The sequence below is a fragment of the Sorex araneus genome, chromosome 10 (genome assembly GCF_027595985.1).
Source record: "Sorex araneus isolate mSorAra2 chromosome 10, mSorAra2.pri, whole genome shotgun sequence".
Taxonomy (NCBI): Eukaryota; Metazoa; Chordata; class Mammalia; order Eulipotyphla; family Soricidae; genus Sorex; species Sorex araneus.
The window spans coordinates 50,817,292-50,843,743 of NC_073311.1; the positions used below are offsets into that span (position 1 = coordinate 50,817,292).

Sequence of the window (26,452 nt, forward strand, 5' to 3'; positions counted from 1 at the left end):
AAAGGTTTTTACCTGGCATGCTAAAATCACTAGAAGATTGGTGAAACAGAATACAGGCAATTATATAGTAAGGTTATAGCACATACAAGGATAAAAATATTATTACATTTCTTCAGTTTAGGAATTTTCCAGAATCAGAGTCCAAGTTATTACTTCCATCTTAGAGTTTGAGTTCACTTACACATGAAAGAGGAAAAAGACTTCAGTGATTCTCCTATCACTAATGTTAATTGTTTTACTCAGTTTAGGTTGCCTAGCTTTTATCTATCTCAAATTCACCATACCTATTCCATTTTAGGAACAAGTTGTGTTGTGCTTGTGATTTTATCTGTTGTCTGCGTGAGCTTATTAACCACATCCATTTTCTTTGGCATCAAGTGTAAGTACAATGGGTATCTTCAAAATTATCAATTAAATTACTAGCTATACTATATGTAGCATTTAAAAAATGATATGTTGATACAAATTTTATACTCTATGAATGTCTAAATCAATTTGAAGCATCCATTGCTCATAAATAATATAAAATAATGGCTTTCTGACATGTTACATGACATTTGTTTGGTATAACTATAAGCAAGTAAAGCTGGTAAGTCTTGATGTCCAACTATATGTTGTCTAACTATAATGTACTAAGTTTTCTTTGAGCTAAATAACAATAATTATATTATTTAAGTTTTAGTCATGTTAGCATGAGAAGGTGTATAATTTGAGACATTTAAGTAGCATATGTGTGATTCCTTTCTAACATATTATTCTAAACTTGACTTTTGTAGAATATTTTGATAAGGCTTGTCCACTTTATGTCAGACAAGACCTTAATATCTTTGCTATGTCCAGGAACAAGGGAAATTTGTTTAAGTTTCTGGATTCTTCTTGGGTTCCACAAGTAGCCAGACATCAGATATAGGAGAAAAGAGAAAATGCAAATAACATGTATATGGGGAATTTACATGGTTATACTTTCTAATGAAAGTTGGGGGTGATCCAGAATAATGATCTTGTGTTCGGTGACAGGGGGAGAGATTTCACAAAACAAGAAGGGCAATTGTTTCATGCTTATTTTGAAAGTAAAACAGTGATTTTCTCAAATAGAAAGTACATGTTTACTGATAACCTTATACTGGATGTTACTCTCCAAAACACATTCTTTAGATCATAAAAAGTATTTGCCTCTTTGACGAGGAAAAGGGCAACAGAGTGAGACAAGGACAAGAGCTGCTTTTCAGCCTCCAAGACCTTCACTGCACGTAACTAAAATCACCTACATTCTTGGTCTTTGCCACTATTTCTGAAGGTCCACTAGTTCCTGATGGTTTGCACAGAGCACAGTGGCACCAGAAACCCAAATGGGATTTTTACTTGGACATTTTTTTCTATTTATCTGACCTCAAAGCCACATCCCTGCTAGGTTACTAACCTCAATAGTTTTTCAGATTCTCCTTGTAGCCAAGGGCAAATCAAATGTCAATAAATAATGCTAATAACCTAGTATAACCTAATGAAAAAAAAACCCTAAGATCCTTTATTACAAAACTTCTTCATGTATTAGTATCTATATATATTATATATATATATGCTTACTTAGATATCAGTGACATTCACATAATGGATATACAGCATTGTAAGTATAGCTTTTATATATATATATGAATTGCAACATCCAATAAAGAATGATGCCAATTCAATTGATTTTGAGATATAAGGTGCAACAGCATATATTGAGGATGAATTTGGAAATATTGAATACAATTTAAATGTACATGAACTTTGACCTATCAATTTATCTTAAACATATACTTTATTTGTATGAAATTATGCCTAGTTAAGGTGACTGATTACACTATTTATTTCTGTAATACCAAAAGATGATACATAACCTAAAAATTAGTGGGAAATAACTAAAATAAATCATGATAGATCCATGCAATAGAATTTTTATGGCTCTAAAGAAGAAGAAGAAAGCTTAGTGTGTGTGTATATATATATACATATATATATATTGTATATATATATATATATATATATATATATATATATATATATATAGTCTTGGAGAGGGGGGTCAAAGCCAGTAATGCTCAGGGGTTACTCCTGTCTCTGCACTCAGAAATTACTACTGGCAGTGTTCAGGGGACCATATGGGACGCGGGGGGTTGAACACTGGGTCCACCGCATGCAAGGCAAATGCCCTACCCCCTGTACTGTTGCTCTGGCCCCAGCTCAGTATATATTAATATGTAATTTTGTCCATTATTTTATTCGGGGTTAGAGGTTTCCCAAGCAGTGGTCAGCAGCCTTGGGGACTCCTTCCACAGATTCTGAGCCAATCAGGTCAGCTGATGAGTGCAAAGCCTGCAAATACCGCACTGTTCCGGTCCTGCAGTGCCGGGACTCCTGAACCACGAGAACTGTGCTCAGCACCTCCAGAGTCACACCTGATGGTGCTCTGGACCCTCCAGCGCTGGACCCGGTGAAGCTCAGGAGACCATGTGGTGGCGGGAATCAAACCAGGGCTGGCTCGTGCACTTTAACTCTCCCGTCCCCAAGTATAGTCTAAGTGACAAGGAAAGGGGCATAACATCTGAAAACAGATTGTTACCACTTGTATAAAGTTGAGAGAATGTGTTTTAAATTTATTTATAAAAATTCAAAATTCACCTTGAAGCATAAAACGCGGTAAACCTGATTGCTTTAAGAATGTGCAAATGGATGAATAAAGAAACGGGAGCAAACTAATTTTATCAGTTGCTTTTTTATCTTTTAATTTTTATTAAGACACTGTGGTATACGCTATTGTTCATAATAGAGTTGTTTTAGGCATGCAATGTTCCAACAGTAATCCCCACACCGTGTCCCCTTCCCTACACTAATGTCCCTAGATTTCCTCCTAATCCCCAGTTTGTCCTCATGGAAAGCAACTAACAAATATATTTCATATTGCTTATTCCTACTAAACTTAAAGGACAAATGAAATCATAAGTAAATAATCAATGAGCCAATTTGTGATGATTGATTGCTATGTTTTTGTAGCTTTTGCTTCTGAACAATATAATTATAAAACAAAAGTTTAAATAATACAAATAAAAGTCATAAATATAATCAGCAATTGGTACATTCCTTCTGTGGTGAGAGATAAAACCAGGTGATACAATGCTGGCTATACCAGAACTATATTAGAATTGTTGTTGTGTGAAGGGTTCCAGGTGTCCACTCTGGCAATGCAGCAGCAAGAAAAGCTCATCCAATACAACAGAGCACCAACAAACATCACACAGTGGAATATGAACTATGCGCTTCAGATGAAATATTGCCAAACCTTGATGCAAAACTCACCCTGTTCAGGTAATTGATCAAAGTAGTTAACTCTCTGGAAAATGCACTGTAGCACTGTCGTCCTATTGTTCATCAATTTGCTCGAGCGGGTACCAGTAACGAATGGAGACTTGTTGTTACTGTTTTTGGCATATCGAATTTGCCACAGGTAGCTAGCCAGGCTCTCCAGTGTGGGTGGGATACTCTCGGTAGCTTGCTGGGCTCTCCAAGAGGGATGGAGGAATCAAACCCAGGTTGGCTGTGTGCAAGGCAAACACCCTACCGGCTGTACTATCATTCCACCCCCTCTGCAAAATATAAATGCAAAGAGACATTCCACAGCAGGAACTGTGAGACATGTGTAATTCATTGCAATTTTTAGTTAGAATTTTAAAAGGGAGAGAATCTTATCTACTCTTCAATCTTTTGTGTACTTTGATAAAAATGTAAAAAAAATACTCAGGTTCCAAGGAAGACAAATGAAGAAAACATGCGTGTGTCAAACACATACATGAAACCTGGGTGTGATCCGCAACACCATAAGAAAGTAAATTTACAAAATTATTACAGTTTTAACTTTCACTTTGCTCTCAATCATTTTAAACCTATAAGCCTTGCATTGCTATCAGACATATAGACTAGCTATTCAAATAGTCTCTGCTTTCTCAGTGAGCATTTAGAAATATGTATACTATTTAGAGAGTGAATTTCCTCATAAGATACTATTTAAGCGATGGCCAGTGAGAGAAGCCAAACCTACCGCATTCCTTCTGCAGAAATTCAGCAGTGTAAATGCTCACTGAATCACCTAGCATCTAACAGTGTACCGAAATATAATTTGCTCCTACACACATCCTTTAAGTATGAGTTAAACCTACCTCTGAGTCATTAACCTTTGAGCAAGTGACATTAACCTTTCTGACACCTGAAAAATATTATTGCTACCTAAATCATGCACTCTAATCCCTCAAATGTCATTGCTAACAATAGCTATGCTACAACATTAAAAATATTTAGGATATTGAGAGGCATGGATTAAAAAAAAAATTAGTGAAGATCCTTAAATAATTAAATTTCAGGGGCTGGAGCGATAGCACAGCGGGGAGGGCGTTTGCCTTGCACGCGGCCAACCCGGGTTCGATCCCCGGCATTCCATATGGTCCCCCAAGCACTGCCAGGAGCAATTCCTGAGTGCAAAGCCAGGAGTAACCCCTGAGCATCGCTGGGTGTGACCCAAAAAGCAAAAATAAATAAATAAATAAATAAATAATTAAATTTCAGGGCCATGGAAACAGATAATATTTCATTTACTAAATAGAAGGAATTTTTTAGAAACAATATTGTAAGTATAGATAAGTATTATAAAAGTTTTGGTGTTTTTTCCCCCTCTATAAAACTTTTCCACACACACTTGATAAAATCTTTGCACTCAGTTCCCTTTTATAAAATTAGATCTCTTTTTCTTGGTATTTTTTTTTGGCTTTTTGGGTCACACCTGGTGATGCAGAGGGGTTATTCCTGGTTCATACACTCAGGAATTACTCCTGGCAGTGCTCGGGGGACCATATGGGATACTGGGAATCGAACCCGGATCGGCCACATGCAAGGCAAACGCCCTGCCCACTGTACTACTGCTCCAGCCCCTCCTTTTCTTGTTATTTGATACATTTTTTGCTTAAGACAGCTTCTGTTAAGGCTTCTGATAAAACATTAGGACTGGCTTCTTAAGTTTTTTTTTTTTTTTTGCTTTTTGGGTCACACCTGGCGATGCACAGGGGTCACTCCTGGCTCTTCACTCAGGAATTACCCCTGGCGGTGCTCAGGGGACCATATGGGATGCTGGGATTAGAACCCGGGTCGGCCACGTGCAAGGCAAATGCCCTACCCGCTGTGCTATCACTCCAGCCCCTGGCTTCTTAAGTTTTATCAAACTACCAAAATAAGCATCTTCACCTCTTAGGTTTTCTTTAATCTTCCTCACCCACATATTTTCTTTTTTAAAAAATTTCATAAAAACATTGTATTTGTCAAATTATCAAATGCTCCCTTTTCAGCAGGTCTGACTTTTTTTTGGGGGGGGATGGGAAAACTCCAAACAATAATAGTGAGTTTTTTGCTGAAATATTGAATGTAATCAAAGTAAAGAGAAAGTAAAGTGAAATTTATCAGTTACACAAGCGGGGTTAGGGTTGGAGCAGTGCGGGGAAGGTATACTGTGATTCTTGGTGGTGGAATATGTGCACTGGTGAAGGGATGGGTGTTCGAACATTGTATAACTAAGACTTAAGCCTGAAAGCTTTGTAACTTTTCACATGGTGATTCAATTAAAAAAAAACTATGTATTTGCAAATTTATACATAGTTGTGTTTTAGACATAGCTTATTGCAGCACCAATCCACCACCAATGTCAACTTCCCTCTATCAATGTCCCCAGGGTCACTCCCATATCCACCACCCCTCATCCACTCCAACCTGCCCTTTTGAAAGGCACCTTTCCAAGTTTATTTGTTAAACTTTGTCATCCACATATTTTCAAAATCACTACTGAAGATGCATGGTTTGTTCTAGTTAAGTAAAATATTATCATATTTAACCGCAACTAGTAATCCAGTATATTCCTAACTAAATTGGGTCAGTCGGAATAACAAACATAAAATGGGTAAATAAATTAACCACAAATTATATGAACTAAAAAAAGGGAAAGATTTGTAAAGCTCAAAAAAGAAAATTTATTAGAGAAGATACACAATTCAGGGAGGATATTCAAGATTCATTTGTTCTGACACTAATTCCTCAGATATTTATTGTAGCTGAAAACAAATTTTGTAAATATAACTGTATTTAGTCTCAGATAAACTTTGATTGATAAAGCATCACACTGTGTAAACTCTTTGGTTAGAGTCCAACTTTACTAGGTGATGATAAAAGATATTTTTAGTATATAAAATACTAACAATCTTTACAATAACAATAATATAAAAATTATATTTAAAGCCCAGAACTACAGACCTTGTCCAGACAACTGGATTCAAAGTGGAGAAAGTTGCTACTATATCTCTCAAACTTATAGCCAGTGGAACAGCAGTAAAAAAAGATGTTTGAATGAAGATGCTAAGCTTCTACAAATAGACAACAAGGAAGAAATGGTAAGTATTGTTTTATGGTTTCATATCATTCTGAAAATATCCATTAAAAGAAAGGATAGTCATAGACAGAATGATTTAATATTCTGTAGTGGTAGATTATTTGTTTTAATAAAAAGTTCAGAGAGATAAAGTAGGAAATTAGTATGGTTTGTTTACTTTCAGAGAAATGAATCAAAGATAGCTTATCCAATAATCAAGGCAAATATGTCTTCTATTAATTAAAAGGAGGATAGGGTATACAAAATGAAATGTAATGTAATATGTTTTAGATGCCAGAGGCTTGAAAGCTTATTTATACAACTGAGACTAGGCAGCATACCATATTGTATTAAATTATTTGATTTTCCTTATGTACATAAGTTAAAAGCATATAGCAATTAATCACTGAAAATTGACTTTTGTTGACTTATCTTCTAATAATTCCATTTTTTCAGTTTTTTTGGATCAAGTTTTATGAAATAAATTTGTTATATGGTCTGCCGGGGGGGCAGGCTAGGGGAAGACAGGGTCCCTGCGAACATTGGTAGGGAATTGGTGTTACAACATCACTTGCCTAAAACAATTTTATTACGAATGACTTTATAAACCATGGTGTCTTAATTTAAAAATATTAGATTTTTTAATTAGAATAATAATTAGAATGGCTGGAGTGATAGCACAGCGGTAGGGCGTTCGCCTTTCAGGCAGCCAACCGGTGTTGGATTCCTCCGGCCCTCTCCGAGAGCCCGCACGACAGAGCCTGGCAAGCTACTCGTGCGTATTGGATATGCCAAAAACAGTAACAATAGGTCTCTCAATGAGAGACGTTACTGGTGCCCACTCTAACAAATCGATGAGCAACGGGATGACAGTAACAGTGAATAATTGGAATAAATATATATATATTTAAAAAAAACAAAAGATAAAAATAAATTAAAAATTCTGAGGGCTGGAACGATAGCACAGTGGGTAGGGCGTTTGCCTTGCACGTGGCCAACCCAGGTTCGAATCTCAGCATCCCATATAGTCCCCAGAGCACCGCCAAGGGTACTTCCTGAGTGCAGAGCCAGGAGTAACCCCTGTGCATCTGTGCATTGCTGGGTGTGACACAAAAAGAAAAAAAAAAAATTCTGAAACAGCAACAAAAAGAGATGGGGTAAGAAAAATGACTGTGTTTTGTGACTTGTTCACTCATTCCAAAGTATATAAGGCTTGCCCGGTATTGTAGGCAGTGTTCTCTATTCCCTACCCCTCAGCACTGCTTCGAAGGCATCCTCCACAAATTAAAATTCAAACAAAATATTAAGCCATTATCCATTGCAATGCCTAACCTCTGTTTAATGCTTTCTGTGCACTAGACATCATCCTCAGTAAATGAAGATATGTTAAAATTTATTATTTTTCACCCCACAGGGAAGTATAGTAACTTTCATTTTCATTATTAAGACAATGCAGAAGCGTAAGAAGCAAGGTGTATCATGGAATGAAAAGTTCTAAAAGTAAAGCACTTGCAAAATGAAATGCTTAAGGAACATTAAACCTAGTTTACTAACATCTTAAAATATATGCCTGCCCTGTTCAGTAATTAGTTTAAACCTTATGAATAATTGAATAATTTGTTCAGAATATTTAACTAAACTAAACTAAACTAAATTATTTAAATTTAAACTAAAACAATTTAAATAAAATGTCTTATAAGTATGGGTTTATGCCGGGTTTCTTTGGGGCAGGGCACATCAGACAGTACTCAGGGTTTACTCCTGATTCTGTGCTCAGGGATTACTCTTGGCAGTGCTCAGGAGTCCATATAGGGTGCAGGGGAGTGAACCCTTGTTGGTCATGCCAGGCAAATACCTTATTCACTATATTATTGCTCTGGCTCCAGTGCTCTTATTTTTTCCTGCCTATACAAATTTGGTGACAGAAGTTAGAAAATGCTTCTTCTAGCAAACTGTGTCAACCACACAAGGTGCCAAGAATTAAAGTCTCACCAAGCCACATCTAGGGAGCACCCACTGTACTATCTCTCTGGCCCCCACATCTTTTTTTCTTACAGATTTTTGTCACTGGCCTGAAGAAGATCGAACAGGACTTTGATTACTGGGTAGGACTCTACCAGGATGAACTCAGACAGTCGTGGCTTTGGCAAGACGGCTCCCCTCTCTCCCAAGATCTGTGAGTTTCTGGGGGAAATGTGACAGCAAACATCAAATATGAGAGAATTTAAAAGTCCACTTAATTCCATAACCTAGACTTCCCACCAGTGGACATAATCAGTACCATGCTTTAACAGGCTACTGATTGTAAAAAAAAAAAAAAAAAAAAGTCGTTTCCTAATAGTTTCATGGCATCCAACCTTTCTTATCACTCCAACACTTGTTCCTCTGGCACACTCACAGCCAAATGTGCGAGAGTGAATGAGCAGCCCGTGATAGTCAAGTTCATGTTCTCTCTTTCCTGTAACGGACAGACAGAGAGTGTTAAGAGACAGATGAAAGCAACTTAAATAAATTCCCTGTTATGCTTTTCAGATAGAACTGAGGGTAATGGTGAGCAGATGCAAACATTTTTGAGAATATTTTCTGAAATGTATTTGAAAGAGTCAGAAGGGAGACTCTAGAGTCTTTGTAGTCAATGTGCTTTTGTGAATGTGTTGTTTGTTGAAATCATATTCATTTTTATTGCGAGAAGGTAGCTGGTTATTGAAGGGCATTGTCAGCAGGCTGACATTAAAATAGGACAAAAACAAACAAGAACTACGTAGTTCTCATTCCCCGCAGAAATATCATTGCGATGCTCTTACCTAACCTCACTTCTGTTGCTTTGCTTTTCCAGTTCACTCCAATGGGGACTCGAATCAACTACCCCGCTTTGTGGGTTCTTCAATAGAACACGTCTTTCTTCTACTAACTGCGGTAAATGGAAATATTTTATCTGTGAGAAGAATGCAGCAAAATCCTGTATCTAAAAAAAATTATGTATAATGCAATGTCTCCATGATAACCGTTTCAAGGGCAAGCTGTTGGAAGATAGACCTACCTACTACAAAAATAATTCTGAGTAGAAATAAACCAATGTGAGAATATGAAGCAAACTCTGGGACACAAAAGTTGTCTTTGTATTTATATTTGGTAGTAGTCTTCTATACCTTTCAGACATTCATTTGATGGTGTTTAAATGTCCAATAATAAATCTGATTTAGACCTACAGAGGGAAAAATCCTGATAGAGAAACAAGGATCGAGAGAAATTGGTATTTTTTTCTTTGTCTTTTCTGTCTTCATTTCTTTCCTCCCTCCTACCCTCACTCCTTCCTTCCTTCCTTCCTTCCTTCCTTCCTTCCTTCCTTCCTTCCTTCCTTCCTTCCTTCCTTCCTCCCTCCCTCCCTCCCTCCCTCCCTCCCTTCCTCCCTCCCTCCCTTCCTTCCTTCCTTCCTTCCTTCCTTCCTCCCTCCCTCCCTCCCTTCTTTCCTTCCTTCCTTCCTTCTCTGTTTAACTATGAATGCACAGATATCCATGTCATTGGGAAGATAATACATGTTATGCTTATTTTATGCTTTTAAAAATAAATAAGCATGATCTTTGAAACTCACTGTCTTCCAGATTTTCCTATGCATTTTCTAGACTTCTAGGCATTGTGCTATGTGACCAATAGGGTATAAGGACAGAAATCTTAATTTTCAAATTAGAAGACATGCTGCTTCAGAAGCCTTCTGGACTGTCTTCTTTTAGAATCACAGAATTGTTCCAGAAAGATTGACTATCCAAAGTTCCATAAATAGAAGGAGTCGTCAGGCTATCAATATTAGTGTGCCCTTCCTTTAGCCCTGTCATCAACCATCCATAGCTAAGGTATCAAAACACCTGTGATCTGAGCTCTCAAGGCTGGTTGGCACTCTGGCAGTTAAAATATTTAAAATTAAATTTTAATTTTTAACTATATTATCAATCACTGATGACTCCATCTCTCAACATTGTTTTTCAATGTTTTTATCATTGTAAAACAATGATATGTCTTTCCTCAAAGTACTGTCTGACGACAGATCACTAGTCTTTATAAATTAGCATCTGGAGTTATCATTTACTAGAACAGCTGTGCTTGCTGTCTTTGGTAGGAAATCACTATTTGTCTGCAGACATCAGTTTTATTTTTGCTTTCCAGATAAAAGTGATCACTTTTCCTGCTCATGTTCAAAGAACATTGAGAAGATAAATTTTATAGGTAAAATGTCAGCAACTGTCTGTAGAGATCAGTTTCAAAGTAAGTGAATCACCTCAAAAAATTCCATTGCCAACACATATCTTAGGTCTGCAATGTCCTTGAACATGGAATAATTTGTTCCCGGAGATAATGGACATAAAAGTTTCTGGTGGTCTACAGGAAGATAAAAACCACAGCTAATTCTTCTATCATTTTTTTTTCATTTATCATTCTGAGAATAACATCGCATGCAGTAGATTTTCACCAAGTATTTGCTAACTCCAAATAAAAATTCAATATATTAATCATTCACTTCTCTTAAGTAGTACTTGATATGCTTTAGATCTTCATCTTTCTCTCCTTACAATGAAAATCTAAACAAAGTGAAATCTCATTCACTAAGTCAGTGGAAATCATTTTAAAGACCTTAAAAATATACTGTAAAAAAGGTGGTTTCTGAGAGAACATTTCCTTTCAGGACGGGAAGACTGTATGTATGTGTGTGTGTGTTTTGCCTTTATTTACTCTTTACCTGGAACCTTAATAGTGAAAATTTCAATAAAAAAGGTTCTTACTTTTCAACTGAACCTGGAAAAGAACAATAAACAAAGTTTAAATTATCCTGCATTTGATTTTCACAGCTGGCAGCTGGCAAGTAATTATGAAAACCTGGACTGAAGGAGAAACAATAGCAAGTTTTAGCAGTAAAGATTGTTTGTCTTCAGGAGTCTTCAAAGTATTGTCCTGGTGCTATGTTTAGAGAAAAGCTAGGAAGCAATTATTAAGTTTTTAGAAAAGTACAATGAAGCACAAGGCAAACATCCTCCCGCTGAGGTCACCGGACCAATGCCTGGTGCAGGATTTACAAGTTAGAATTTTTCTATAGAGGAGCAGGTGTGAGCTTCTGCACATTTCCTCTGGGCGATCCTACTTTCCACGCAGATGCCCGGGTGTTTATTTTCTCCTGAGGGTTGCTTTTGACCCAGAATATCAGGATCTTTTTCAAGGTGTCAGCAAGAAATTGGGCTTTTCACCGAGTTCAGCATTTGGCTTTCTAATTTCACCATAGTAAATTCAATGTCTTTCATTTGTCTCACTGAGATCCCAGCCTTTCTACAAAGGTGGAATAAAGGCTGAGTGATAGCACAGTGGGTAAGGCGTTTACCTTGCACTAGGCGGACCAGGGTTTGATCTCAGGCACCCGATAAGGTCTCCCAAGCCTGCCAGGACCTGAACTCAGAGCCAGGAGTAAGCACTGGGAGCAGCCTGCTGTGGCCCTAAAACAAAAAAAAATAAAATAAAAAAAGAGAGGATAGAAATAAACATAGAACTATGAACATAAAGGAGCCTTGTCATATGTTATGATCAAAGCACATTAAATGTGCCAAAAAAAAAGGTTTGAATAGTATTGATCAAGAATAATAGTATTGGGTTTTATAAGTTTATTGACTCAATGGACCTCGTAAAAAAATTATGTGTAATTTAAAATCCAACCATGCTACCCCCCACCTTTTTTTTTTTGGATAGTTCTGAAGCTGTAAGAATCCATTGGCGAAGCATTTTGACTCCAAAATATTAAGAGGTTGCCTGAGACAACCTTGTAGTGACTCTTGTATTTAGTTCATAATCTGCTATATCCCCAAAATAAAAATTCCCATTGCACTCTGCACACTTCCTGCTTTTACAGGGCTTACGAGCTGCTTCCTGTTGATAAATTTTAAGAGCTGGTTCAATATCCTCAGGAAAAGCAATAGCTCATTGTGTGTCTGGGGAACTGGATCAACCAGAAAAGGCCCTGCTGACTTTTCCTACAACTTTTGCAGGATGATCTAAACCTCCAGGAGTCTAGCAGACATTGCAATGTCTTCTCATGCTAAAAAATACGAGTTCCTAGGATATCATCCTAATTCTAAAAATTAAATAAATAAATAAATAAATAAATAAATAAATAAATAAATAAAATTCTCAGTGAATCATATTTTCATGTCATGGCTATTTCCAATTATTAAGTTCAGGAAAAATGGTGTGGCACATTCCTTTTCTGTTCCTTTAAAATACTTGTAATTGTGCTGCTACAGATTGCAAGTTTTACTATATAGATCAGGAAGTTGAGAGCTAAGAAGACTGAAATGCTCAAGAATATAATAAAGAGGTCCGATAAGTGCATGTTTTCCTTTCTCTCTCTTTAAAGTGATACTTGATCTTAGCTTGCATATTGGGAGAGAGAACCCTTTGTTCTGACAGTGACATTCCTTCATTCACTTGACATTTTGTTCTGCAGTTACCTGGAACTAGGAATCAGATTTACTACATGGAGCAGGAAGTTGGCTCAGAGGTTGAAATCCTGCCTGGTCTTTGTGAGGCCTTGAGTTCCATCCATCACACCACAACATACAAACAAAATGTGTCAAGTGCCTATTTTATACTTTATACACAAAGTCATTTGACTTTCTCATATTAACGGTACCTTCTCAGGTTGGAGAGAAGACTGAAAGGGCTAGAGTCCCAAGTTCAACTCCCCCGCACTATTTAGTCCCCAAAGCAACACTCAGTATGACACTGGTCACCCCCCACCCCACATACCTATATTGTCAGGATGCTCCTTGAAGTTTCAGGCATCACTGACTCTAAGTATTCGGTGACAGCTAAATAAAATTAATAGAAATAAATAGCAATTTTGTGTGTGTGGTGGCAGAGCTTAAGTAACATTTAATGGTTTACATTTACTGCCACACACTTATATCTTAACTGTATTCATGAAATATCTGTACTCATTACAGGAAATATCTGGATATTACTCATTACAGGTAATATCCAGAATTTCCCAATATAAGCTCTTTCCTATCATGAGTTCATGAATAGATGCCTCCAAAAATGTTAATGCTTGTGTATTCTCCTATAATTTAAAAAAATGAACACTAAGTTCCTTCTCACCCTTTAAAATGTTTTTAGTGTCCGTTACATTTTTATTAGAATTCAGACTATGAAGCTAATGTCACGTTTTTCTCATTCCAGTTAGCCATATAAGGAAACTCCACTTTAACGTTGTACTTGACAAAATTGATTCCATGAAATAAGGCATTTTTCTCAGAATTACAACAAAGTAAATGGTCTAAACTCTTATTTTATGTCTGCAGATTCAGATCTCTTTGCACAACACAATAAATCCACACAAAATCTCTTCATCACCGAAGAAATTTCTTAGCTAATCAACAGATGATGAATAGGAAGTGCTTATGAACTCTTTGAGGGACAACTGGCATGTGACAGTCTTCTGAAAGTGCTCTGCTTATCCTCTTTCCCAGCTGACTGTCACCATTCCATGAGCTCCACGTTGTCTGAAAACAAACATGATTAACTCGTGCTTCCACTGTTGAAAATTAAGATGTTTCATAGATTCTTCACTCTGTGAAAAATTGATCTATAAACCCACAAAGTCAGGGGTTGTGGCATTATTTCCAGTGATTCTTTCATTTGGCACATGCCGTTATCTGACAAAGAAGTGTCTATGTGAGAAACAAAATGTATGGAGAGGTCATCTGACATAGGCTCTCTTACACATTCCATGACCTGAATTAATAAGTAGTTTTATCATTCAGTTTATTTCCCTTTAACTGGCAAGCTACCCATGGCGTACTCGATATGCCAAAAACAGTAACAATAACGGTCTTCATTCCCCTGACCCTGAAAGAGCCCTCAATATGCCATCGGGCTACACTAGCATGAGACAGGGATGAATGGAGACGTTATTGGCGCCTGCTCGAGCAAATTGATGAACAATGGGATGATAGTGCTACAGTGATAACTATACTGATGATATAAACTTGCCTAAAGAGATTTCATTTTAGGAAAGCATTAACATGACCTTGCAAAAGATTTGAGACATCTCATTTTAAAAAAAATAAACAGACTGCTTACAAACTCTCCATGAAGCGCAAACAAAACTCTGGTACTATCCTACTTAGAAGAGCACCTCCATGCCGACATTTTCCCCCAAAACCATAAACATAATCTAAAAGCACACATTTCACATTAGTTCTGTTTATTATTATTGTATCTTTTGTACCTGAATTAAATAAACAAATGTTGAATGGAGGGAAATAAGAACGAAAACCCAAATCCCAAGCACACACAAAGGAACCCACTTTAGTTCTTCTCATCAGTCTCTCCAGAGAAAGCACTCTGGAACAGTAGTCGTGGGGTTGAACATGTTTCTTTCCTGAGAGAAATTCCTAGACAATTGAGACAGTGGAACTTTAAACAGACAAGTGAGGTATATTTGTAAGAATTTTAGATTCCAGTGAAGAGAATCATTTTAGTGGGAAACAGGTCATAGACAAAGCAGATGAAAGCATTACCGCAAGTTTTTAAGAGATGAAAGTCTGAACCAAAGCAAACAATAAGAATTAATTCTGTACTTTGATAGCACCATGTAGAAAGTTATGGCTAATTTCTCATGAGCTACATGATTGTGGGTGCAAAGGGTATCACTAAGATTGATTTCCCTACTTCTTAGAATATTAAGGAAAAGCATGGAATCTGAGATACTGAGAAAAAAAAACAGAGAAATTTCTCTCTAAATCAAGATAGTGGGTTATAATGTTTTAAGTTTCTGGGACTGATTGAGGCATTAATACAGCTTTTATTATGACTAATTAATGTTTTTTTGAACCCAAGCTCAGAAGTGCTGGTGATCCTGAATGTAGCACTGTAGCACTGTCATTCAGTTGTTCATAGATTTGCTCAAGAGGGCACCAGTAACGTCTCCATTGTGAGACTTGTCACTGTTTTTGGCATATTGAATACGCCATGGGTAGCTTGCCAGGCTCTGCTGTGCAGGCAGGATATTCTCAGTAGTTTGCCAAGCTCTGTGAGAGGGATGGAGGAATGGAACCCGCTGTGCTATCACTCCAGTCCATCGTCACCGGTGATCCTGAATAAGAAGTACAAACATCTTTCTTGTACAGTCAGAGAAATTGTCTTTCCTTGGTTTATTTTCCATGCCCCAATGTCTCAACAGTCCCTCCCCATCACCCGTCTAGGCTCAAGGCTTTGGATGAATTGTTGCATAAACACGGAGCAAAGGGAAGACAAGACAAGCTTGAAACAAAGCTATCGCAGGTGCTTTTGAAGAGACAGACTTTTGTTCCAGTCTTCAACTCTGAGGGATCCAGAAGTTGGAGCTGCAGCTGTGGAGCCAACGATTTCCTCCCGATGCATGGAAAAGTCACAGAAGCTCCTCCAGCTTCACGGGGGTGGCCTTTGTCTCACACGCGCACAGCCTCAACTCCTGGCAGTTCTTTGAGAAAGCCTTTCCATTGAGAATGGTCACACAGTCCCTACTCCTTTTGCTGGAGAAATCGATTTTAATCTCAAACCTGAAAAGAATGTGGAGAATTCATTTAAACAGAGTTCATCATGTACTCAAAAAACAGACAGCATAGTATACTTAATAAAAGTTTAGAAGAGATATCCCAAGCAAGTTTGCTACAAAAATGGGATCACACAGCTTTCTTTTCAGTCCACCAACTGACATTCTCAATTTTATAAATAGAAGGTTGCCCCAAACAACAAAGAATGCTTATAAGTAAAATCAAAATATGGCCTGTAATCTCATTTTTTTCTGATTTTTAATATCACCTAAATTTATCCACCTATTTTGTGACTCAGTTTATACTTTATAAAATTAAAATTGCTACATTGACTACGTTCTATCACTCAAGATAATAAAACCCAAAAGTATGTAAAGAAAAAGGTATTTGTCTAGATATGGCTCTGAATTATAATATATGCTGTATAGATTTTGCATTTGTCTAACAGAGGACACAGTCCTATCTAAATGTAGCAGCAAAATTGATTTGTGGGGCTGGAGCAGTAGCACAGTGGGTAGGGCATTTGCCTTGCATGCGGCCAACCCATGTTCGATTCCCAGAATCCCATATGGTCCCCCCAAGCACTGCCAGGAGTAATTTCTGAGTGCATGAGCCAGGAGTAACCCCTGTGCAATGCTGGGTGTGATCCAAAAAGCAAAAAAAAGAAAATGATTTGTGGACATTTGCCTTGCACAAGGCCGACCCGGGTTCGATTTCTCTGTCCCTCGAGAGAGAGCCCGGCAAGCTACCGAGAGTATCTCGCCCGCACGGCAAAGCCTGGCAAGCTACCCATGGCATATTTGATATACCAAAATCAGTAACAACATCTCTCACAATGGAGATGTTACTGGTGCCCACTCGAGCAAATCGCTGAGCAACAGGATGAGTGACAGTGACAGATACTCTTGTTTATAGTTCATTAAATCTATCTGCAGAGAGTATATTTTTCAAGCAATGCTATCCATTTCACTACACAAAATGACAAGAAATCTGAAGTCTGACATTACCCCTGGTGACTGACAAGTTGTGTGTTATTAATCAAGTGAGATCACTATCTGGGTTTTATTCTCTCTGTTTCTGTCTCCCTCTCTTTCCTCTCTGCATCTTCCATCCTTCCTTCATCCCTCCTGACACTTTATTATGTTCCAACTAAGTCTCAGGCCCTGAAACAAAATTTGCAGAAATAAGCCTGCCAGAAAACTGTCCTCAAACACAAGCTAACATTTTTGCATTGATCTCTCTTGCTGGCTTAAACAGCACTCAAGAACACGCATCATGTTTTATAGTCCATGCTGGGATGAGCACGCCTTTTTAGGAAGAATATTCAGTACAGTGGAGATGTTGGATCAATCTAATGCTGGTTTAATCAAATCACTGAACCCTGTCACTCAGGCAAAAACTCCCCCTACAAAATGTCTTTCTCTTAAATGTTGTGAAGGCTTACAGTTCAGGGGAGTATGACGTTCCATCCACCCACAGCCAGGACTTGCCACCCACGCCGCGAGACAACCCGGTCCAGTAAGAGTAGAAAAATTCATTGTAGCTCTGAGGCATGGCAAAGTCCTGTGAAATGTACATGAGAAAACGTTTAGCTTTAGAGACGTTGGAATTTACAGGGTTGTGTGGGGCGACTGGTACTTTGACTATAAAAGGACATTTGGCAGCGATTGGTTTCTGGAGGTTTGGGGCTTCGAGGGTTCATCTGGTGCAGGCAGAGAGAGAGAGAGAGAGAGAGAGAGAGAGAGAGAGAGAGAGAGAGAGAGAGAGAGAGAGAGAGAACACCTGTTCCCATCTGAGGTGCCCCCATGAAATCAGCCCGGCTCATGGTGCGGACGGATCCATGCAGTCAGCTGATCGGATCTGAGATTTAGTTGTGCGTCTCTGGATCATGGTCATTAATGCATTTAAATGGCAGCCAGAGGCAGTTCGTGGGCTTGCCAGTCTTCACAGATTTGTCCTGAGCCCCCCACACAAGAGAGTAAATCCACTGAAAAACCTAGGTACGCGGGACCAGTGACTGAAAACGCCAGACCTCATGGGGTCCGGACTGGGCAGTGCTTTCCCATCTTTCTACCCCAATGGGATCCTGGCTGTCACACCCACGGACTGCCTCCAGCTGCCAGTTAAGCGCACTGATAGCCAAGATCCAGAGACTCATAAATGAATCTCGGAACCAAGCAGCTCACTGCAGGGATGACTCCAGACCTCAATTATTTAAATTTTTATGACAGTGATACAGTGATGATCCCAGGAGTGCATGCCCACACTGCAGCCATGCAATTTCTCATACTTTTTTTTTTACCTTTTTTGTTGAATCACTGTGAAATAGACCATTACAGACATCTGATACTATTCATAACTTGTTATGATAACAAGCACATCATAAACACTTCCTACCCATTTTCCATCATTACCGCACCGTATTTGATGGGGTTCAAATATGGTGTGAACCACTGGAACACCTATAATGGCGATTGGAGGCCGCCTTAAAAGCCTCCATCCCCCTTGGAGAGCCCGGCAAGCTACTGAGAGTATCCGGCCCGCACAGCAGAGCCTGGCAAGCTACTCATGGCATATTCAATATGCCAAAAACAGTAACAGCAATGGGCCTCAATCCCCTGACCCTGGAAGAGCACTCAATATGACAGCATTAAGAAGGACGAACAAGGAGAGGCTGATACAATCTCGCGGCCAAACTAGGCTGCCAAAATGAAGAAGGACTAAACAAGCAATACAGAATAAATTATCTAGCATCTACCTGTGGAGTCAGTTTGAGTGGTGGTGGGAAACTTCAAAATATTAGTGGTGGGAAGGTGTAATGTTGGTGGGATTGGTATTGAAATATTAAATGTAATCAATTATTGTGAACAACTTTATGAAAATAAAATAATTTTTTTAAAAAGGACATGTGAGTTCTTCGTATAAGTAAGATATTTTAGAAAAAGGGCATCTGTATCAAGGTACACAGTTAATTTGTTCAAGTTTAAGAATTTATTTTGTTTTAGGGAATTTATTTTGTCTTAGTTAAGTAATTCATTTTGTCTTAATAAGCATGCATGTATGCTGATATTCTGAAACCGAAATTGCATCAAACAAATTTATAACTGACCCATTATTTTCAAGCCATAGAATTATATACTCAGACTGACACAATAATATCAGTCAGATCCCTAAAGAGAAGTGGGGTGATTCAGGGAATGGAAGAAGAATGGAAGGAAAAGTGCAGGGATGGAATGTATGGAGGATAGTCTAAGAAGAAGAAAGAAGAATAAGATTTAATATAAAAGTGGTAGAAGAATTTGGAAGGATAATTTGTCTCAGAGTAGAAAGGGTTGGAATATCAACTTTGATAAAGTTAGCATAATTTTATGCACATAATCGTGTATGAGTATTCCTGTTGCAATATCCTATAAAATGAATAGCTGGACACTCTACTTAAATGAGATTGGGAGGCAGCAGAGAGTTGTCCATGAATTAGCTATCAGCACACACAACAGAACTAGCATATTCCTTGTATTTTAAACTGAAGGGAGAGGCCAGTCAGTGAGATTGCTGTAGGCCAGTGAGTGAAAAGTCACTAAGTTTCAGTTTTCTGTCAATGGAATCTTCATTTACAACAGATTCTCTAATTCCATCAGTTTCTTCTTTTGTTCCTGGGGAAGTGTTTATGACATTAAATATGAGATTGTGCTTCCTCACTACATTTTTGTTTGTATTTCTGTGTAAATCAATTTTCCTGATGAAAAAAAGTGGATATTTGTTTCAAGTCAATGATACATACTCAAAAAGTTTAACATTAGTTATTTCCTGCCATCCTGTCTCATTCTTTAACAGAGAAATTATATAATTTTGTTAGAATTATTTTTATATCATTCTTTTTCAATATATTAGCAATTCATGAAGGATGCAAACTTTGTTTTTCTCATTCTTATACCCTCAGCTTTTGGTAATTAATGGCATTGGTTAATTCAATAAAAATTATTAGCATATTAAAAATTATTAGCCTACCCAAAACCTGTACATAAAAATAGTTCACAATTGAATGCTGGCCCTTTCATATGAAAAAAGTTCATAAATAAATCATCCAAGATGATTTAAACCTTTGTGAATATTATATAGAGTACCTGTGGAAAAGTTGTTCTATAACTTTCGCAGAAATGTTTTCTACAGCTATTTGGTTCAGTTTTATACCCAAGTTTTCAGTATGTGCCAGAGGGTGGGAGAAACAAAGAGAATAAGAATTAGGAGGGGCTCAAAGAGATAGTACAGTGGGAAAGCTGTTGGCTTTGCATGCAGTTGACCCAGGTTCAATATTCAGTAGCACAAATGGTTCATGGAGCCCTTCAGGAGTAATTCTTGAGCATAGAGCCAGAAGGAAGCTCTGAGCACAGTTGGGTATGACATAAAAACAGAATGCAAATAAAATAAAGAAGTAGAATTAGAATTCTATTTTTTTCTAATTCTAGTTTTTTAGTCAAATGAATTACCTCTCTTTCTGTCTGAATTAGGCCATTAAGAATAAATGAAAAATAGTATTTGGTAGATGAGAAAAAATGTAGTAGTTCATTCGTCACAGATTTCAGGAAAAGGGTGGAATTAAGATGCAAATAGAAAAATGATAAGAGTGTATATAGCTCTCTGGGAATTGATTTCAGTTAAATAACTGTTGATAACCTATTCTGCACAAGAAACTCTGCTAAAACAATGACAAATAAATAACTGTCATACCCTTGAACAATGAATTAAATACAAAAGCAGTAGTAAATGCAGGAGAAAGGGAAACAAGAATGTCATTTTAATAGTGTACTTTAGTGGCATATACTGAATACCAATCTAGATTCCATTCTCTGATTTGCCTGATGAGTCTATGTTCAACTGAAAGTCTCTGGAAAGCAGGAATTTATTGCAGATTTTTGTAATTATTTAACTAATGGTTATGATTTTAATTAAACGTTTTTCAGTGGAAAGCTCTATCACTTTTACAATGGAAGAGCAGGGCCTGTGTGCAGTAAGTAGGGCATTTGCCTTCCATGCGGCCAACACTGGGTCAATTCCTGGTGTCCCATATGGTCTCCTGAGTTCACCAGGCGTGATCCCTGAGCACTGCTGGGCATGTGCTCCCAAACAAAAGTTAAATATATATATATTTATATATATATTTAACTTTATATATAACTATATATATAACTATATATAACTATATATATATAACTAAAATGGAAAAGCATAAAGTGCTGCTTTGATCTTCCCTTCATAACTAATGACCCCCTCCCCCCAAAAAAAAACATATGGTAAGAATTGTGGACAGGGAGATAGTGTAAGAGTTGAAGCCTATGCCTTGCATGTGTGAGGCACCAAGTTGAGTCCTTGGCAGTGCTTGAACCCCCATCACTGCTGGGCATGGCCTCGGTAGCCCCTGGCACTGCCAAGCCTGAGTGTCACTGGACCCATCACTAGACAGGAACACTGAAAGTATCCCCTGGGTCCTCTGGTACTGTTGATGGCTCCCCACGAGCCTCCCTCCGAAATTAAAAAATAAAGTGAGGAGTTAAGACATTTTCCATTTCATTCCCTAAATCATGGGGAGTTTGAAGATTTTTCTTCCCTTTCATATGGGTGAATGTTTGTGGAGAACCACTCTTTTTTCTTAACAGATCTCAGAATCTCATTCAAAATGAGACTAAGAGACTTAGGCTTTAATCGACATGACCCAACAGTAGAGAATCTGTGCAATTTGCTCTTTAGAAACTTCTTGTAAAGCTTTATTTAATTTTTTGAAGTATTTCTTTGCTGTTGTAATCAATTGGGGGGACAACATTCTGCCCAATTGATAGCTTAGTTGACATCTGATTGCCTAGTTCTATCAATTGACATCTGATAGCCTAGTTCTCCCTCTTGGAGAATCTGGCAAGCTACCGAGAGTTTACTGCCCATACGGGGAGAGCCTGGCAAGCATCCCGTGGTATATTCATATGGCAACTACAGTAACAATGATGGGTCTCATTCCCCTGACCCTGAAGCGCCTCTAATGCGGCGCCATTGGGAAGGACGAGTAAAGAGAGGCTGTCAAAATCTCAGGGCTGGGACAAATAGAGACGTTACTGAGACTGCTCGAGAAAATTGACGATCAAGGGGATGACAGTGATACAGTGATTCAGTGATTTCTTTGCTGTGGTAATCAATTGAGGGGACCACATTCTGCCTATGGGAGGGGACACTTTTCATGATATTTAGGGTCAACCCCTAAGCCTCATATGTGCAAAGCATAAGGAATATAATTTGATTCACGGCCTCTGCCCTAAAAACTGCTATATGATGCAATGTGGGTTTGTAATACCTTATATGAGCACATGCAATTACCATACTGTATCCACTACCAAATTTCTAGTACTTTCTCTGAAGATACTCTGAAAATTGACTAGTCCTTGGGACCTTACCAGCTCTTGTTGTGTGTGTATCATCAGCATGGTGGCATTTGCAGCCGTGCAGTAATAATCACAGCACTGCCAATTTTCGCTCTTGCTAGAGAATTGGTAACATTTGTCCCCATGCCATTTCCATGTATCTGGGCAAGGGCTGCATCTGTGTTCTGGGAAAGAAAGCAATTTTCATATTATTTTCTAACCAATATGCTGTCTTTCCTCTGTTAAAATTATATTTTAAGTATTTGATGAGCTAGGGAAGAATTGAATCGCTTTCTTTTAGATAATTGCTGATGACTGAATACCCAGAACGGATCAAGAATTATAATGGGCATGAATACAGTGCAAATTAAAGCAAACACTGCTTACTTAGCTGTGAGTTTTAGTCACAAATGGCACATTCTCCTCACCTATGTAATTTAACTCTAATAAAGGATGCTCAACATCATAAAACATTTTAAGAAACTCATTATCTATTGTATTTAGAAATAATCAAAGCTTCTGTCATATTCTTTTCCTACAATTATCTTATGTAAAAGTGAGAATTTTTCTTTAGAATTTTTTAATGTATGTAATACATATCAGTAGGATTCTTTGCTCATTCTGAACACAAGAAAATAAAATGCTAGCAAAAAAAAAAAACACAAAATACTAAGCCAAGCACAAAGATTACCATAAGTCTATGTATCAAAAATTAAGATAGACACCGAAGTAAGAGAAGTAGAAGCCTGAGACAGTACTGTGGGGAGGGTGCTTGCCTTCACACTGCCAGCCCAGAGGGCTTGATCTCTGGCATCTCATATCATTTCCCCAGCACTGCCAGGGCATAGAGCCTATGAGCATAGCGCCAAGAGTAACACCTGAGCTTGGCTGAGTGTGGCTTCCCAAAAAACAAAAAATAATGATAACAAAGTAAAAGAAATACGTGAGATAGACTGTGTGGATGTGGGTGGTTGTGAACAGAAAAACTAGTCAAGAGTTTTTAAAAACCTTTTTGAGTACTTGATCTTTGAGAGTTGGACATCGGTTACTAAGTCCCTGAAGGATATATAGTGAATGGGACCAGAGAGATAGCACCGCCGGAAGGCTCTTGCCTTGCAAGAGGCAACCTGGGTTCAATGCCTGATAACCCATAGGGTCTTTCACTTCTTGTGGGCAAGAAGTGACCCATGAGTGCAGAGCCAGGAGTAAGCCCTGAGATCCTCCCCAATGTGGGACTTTTGGTTCTGACAATATAAAATTTGAGGACAAACTTATTGCTACCATACAATAAGAGTAAGGGATTTGAAAGCACTGTGTCTTTTATTTACACGCATGAGTAAGCACTCAAAGAATGCCAGCTGGGTGCACGATGAATGAATTAGTGAACAGATGGGTGATTAATGAGAAAGAAGAAAGTAAGCAATAGAACAAGAAAATACAAATCAGCACTAACATTAAACCAAAGTTTTGTGGCTATTTTTGTAAAACTAAGGAGTGGTACCATTATACTTGCATGTATAATTTTTGTTCACTTTGGTGCCACATTCCTCAGTGCTCAAGACTACTCCTGGCTTGGTGCTCAGGGTTGACTCTTGTAGTTCTCAAGGAACCATGCAGTACTGCGGTTTAAGTAATTAAAAGTAGACAATATGTTCATCAATTATTCCTCAATGCAGTTTAAAAATGAAAGGGAAAAGTCATAAACAGCAACATAATTAGTCCTGTGGAAAATAACCACTAAGAAGTGCTTACTGATAGAATTTAGTAGAAAACCCGGCAACCAGGTTCTCTGCTTAGGGAAGGGAAGGTTGTGTATGTGGGTGACAAGAAGACATCATCCTGCCATCCTTCAGAGTCCCTAGATGATAAACAAAATGTGGAGACTTCTATGTTGTCTCTTATGAATACAAAATGGGAGGGACTGAGATGGATAGAGTTGGACAATATGAAACCCCAAAAGAATGAAAGACAAAGAAAACACAGGATTGAAATGTTTCTTCCAGCTTTGTTCAAGTAGCTTTGTATCAGAACACAATTCCTCTGCCATACACATAATCACCATCACAGACCCTTATTAAAATTCAGATTTGGGCATTCCTATACAAGTCCTATTGGATCTGGTTCAATTTATTAGCATTTAAAACCTGATCCTTAAAATGATTCTTAAAATTTGAGAACTGTAATTATTAGCTACTTATTGAGGAAGGACTAGTAAACACATTATGAAATATATTCTACTCTGGGTTCCCAAGGTGAATTGAGCACTAATCCTATCTTTTATTCACTTGTTTCATTATTTGGGTGATTTAAAGTTAATTATTTTTATTGTTTAGAATGTCTCAAATTAGAGAAGCTCTTTGTGTATCTGAGCTACATGTTCCTGGTAATCAGTGATAATCCAAGTGCCCAAATTTTTTACTAAGCTGGTCAGTTAAATAGCGTGAGGTTCTCTGGAGCACTGATGGAAGAGTCGGCCTTCTACTGAGTTTTTCTGTCAGCATCCAGAACTCACTCACCTCCAGTTTTGTTGTAGAGTTGACGACAGAGTTTTTCAGCCACCCGCTGTAGGGATTCTCTAAGTTTCTTGTTTTGGTCTTGGAGAGATTGTAGCTGTCTTGAGAGGTTCCCCAACCTTTCCTCCTTTTGAGAAATAATGTCTTTCTGGGTGTTGGAGAGCTGGTAGTACTGGAAAACTAACACAAGTTTCAAAATCAGACCATATAGTTTTATTGCCATTCTGATATTTATTTTATATATATAAGGAAAGACAAAATAATATATTACTTAATAACTCAAGTTTGAATATAGTGCCAATTTTCAGGTTTGGAGTCTATATATGACTTGCTTCAGCTCAGGCAAATTAATTGCCCTGTCTTTGTCTTTTCTGAAAAATTGGATTTATAACCATAGTCTCTAATATCAAAATAAATTCTTTAGCTATATTTAGTATTTAGTAAAAATTTTTATGTGTGTACTCAAACCATTAATGATACTAAATCCCCCAAATTCATTTCACGACCATTTTAAGAACTATGTATTATCATATACTGTTATTTCACTTAGTCATCAAAATAGTCATATTAGTATTTCTATAATTTTTATAGGTTTTCAATTTCTCTAATATCATTTGATGAGAAAATTTCAGTTGCTAGGATTTCTTCCTGATTTTGAATCCAATAGATCTTTTCTAACTCATGAGTTTTCTTTTAAATCCTTAAAAGAAAGTGATATATTCAAATAATATCTATATTAAACTTAGGTAAGAATGTTCGATATCTCTTTATATTATCATTTAATCTCACAAATAACAGCTTGTAAGCTTTCCTATACCTCCAAGTTTTTATATGAAAATCTATTATGGTGGATAGAAAGACAGTACCGAGTTTTAAGGCGCTTGTCTTGCATAGGGTCAAGTCTGGTTCAACCCCAGATACCATCAGTAACAGACCCTCAGCACCACTGGCACTGGCCTTAAAATCCAAAATAAATCTTTTTTTTTCTATATGATCTCCTTTCCAGTGAGGAAAGACTGAAGCAAACTAACCCACTACCTTTCTACCTTTGTTTTGTTTTGTTTTCAGCATGTCCTTTCTAGTTTAAAACTAAAACATTCTATATCCCGAGGATCCAAAAAAGCACAGTAGAAATGACATCTGTACCTATATATTCATTGCAACATTGTTCACAATAGCCAAAATATGGAAACAATCCGAGTGCCCTAAAACAGATGACTGGTTAAAGAAACATCTATACAATGGAAAACTATGCAGCTGTTAGGAGAGATGAAGTCATGAAATTTGCTTATAATAGGATAGACATGGAGAGTATCATGCTATGTGAAATGAGTCAGAAAGAGAGGGACAGACATAGAAAGACTGCACTCATTTGTGGAGTATAGAATAATATCACATGAGGCTGATACCCAAGGACAGTAGATACAAGGGCCAGGAGGATTGCCTCATAGTTGAAAGACTGTTTCATGAGTGGAGGGGAGAAGGCAGATGAAATAAAGAAGGGATCACTAAGAAAATGATGGC

At 37.7% G+C, this 26,452-nt stretch overlaps 2 protein-coding genes across 3 annotated transcripts in view; one reads left to right on the forward strand and one right to left on the reverse strand.

Moving 5' to 3' along the window:
- The window catches only part of CLEC9A (C-type lectin domain containing 9A), a 9,549-nt gene extending 930 nt beyond the window's left edge, over window positions 1–8,619 (forward strand). Inside the window, exons 2-5 of the mRNA XM_004621747.2 lie at window positions 299–379; window positions 3,199–3,345; window positions 6,310–6,461; window positions 8,497–8,619. Coding sequence (XP_004621804.2) covers window positions 299–379; window positions 3,199–3,345; window positions 6,310–6,461; window positions 8,497–8,619 — 503 coding nt within the window. The remainder of the gene's footprint in view (window positions 1–298; window positions 380–3,198; window positions 3,346–6,309; window positions 6,462–8,496) is intronic.
- Window positions 8,620–15,825: 7,206 nt separating this feature from the next.
- CLEC1A (C-type lectin domain family 1 member A) overlaps window positions 15,826–26,452 on the reverse strand; it is a 29,803-nt gene continuing 19,176 nt past the window's right edge. For both annotated transcript variants that reach the window (XM_055118123.1, XM_004621746.2), the window contains 4 exons: window positions 24,932–25,108; window positions 22,449–22,600; window positions 17,456–17,574; window positions 15,826–16,017 (listed from right to left, as the gene is read on the reverse strand). In XM_055118123.1, coding sequence (XP_054974098.1) covers window positions 15,867–16,017; window positions 17,456–17,574; window positions 22,449–22,600; window positions 24,932–25,108 — 599 coding nt within the window. In that variant the 3' untranslated portion in view covers window positions 15,826–15,866. The remainder of the gene's footprint in view (window positions 16,018–17,455; window positions 17,575–22,448; window positions 22,601–24,931; window positions 25,109–26,452) is intronic.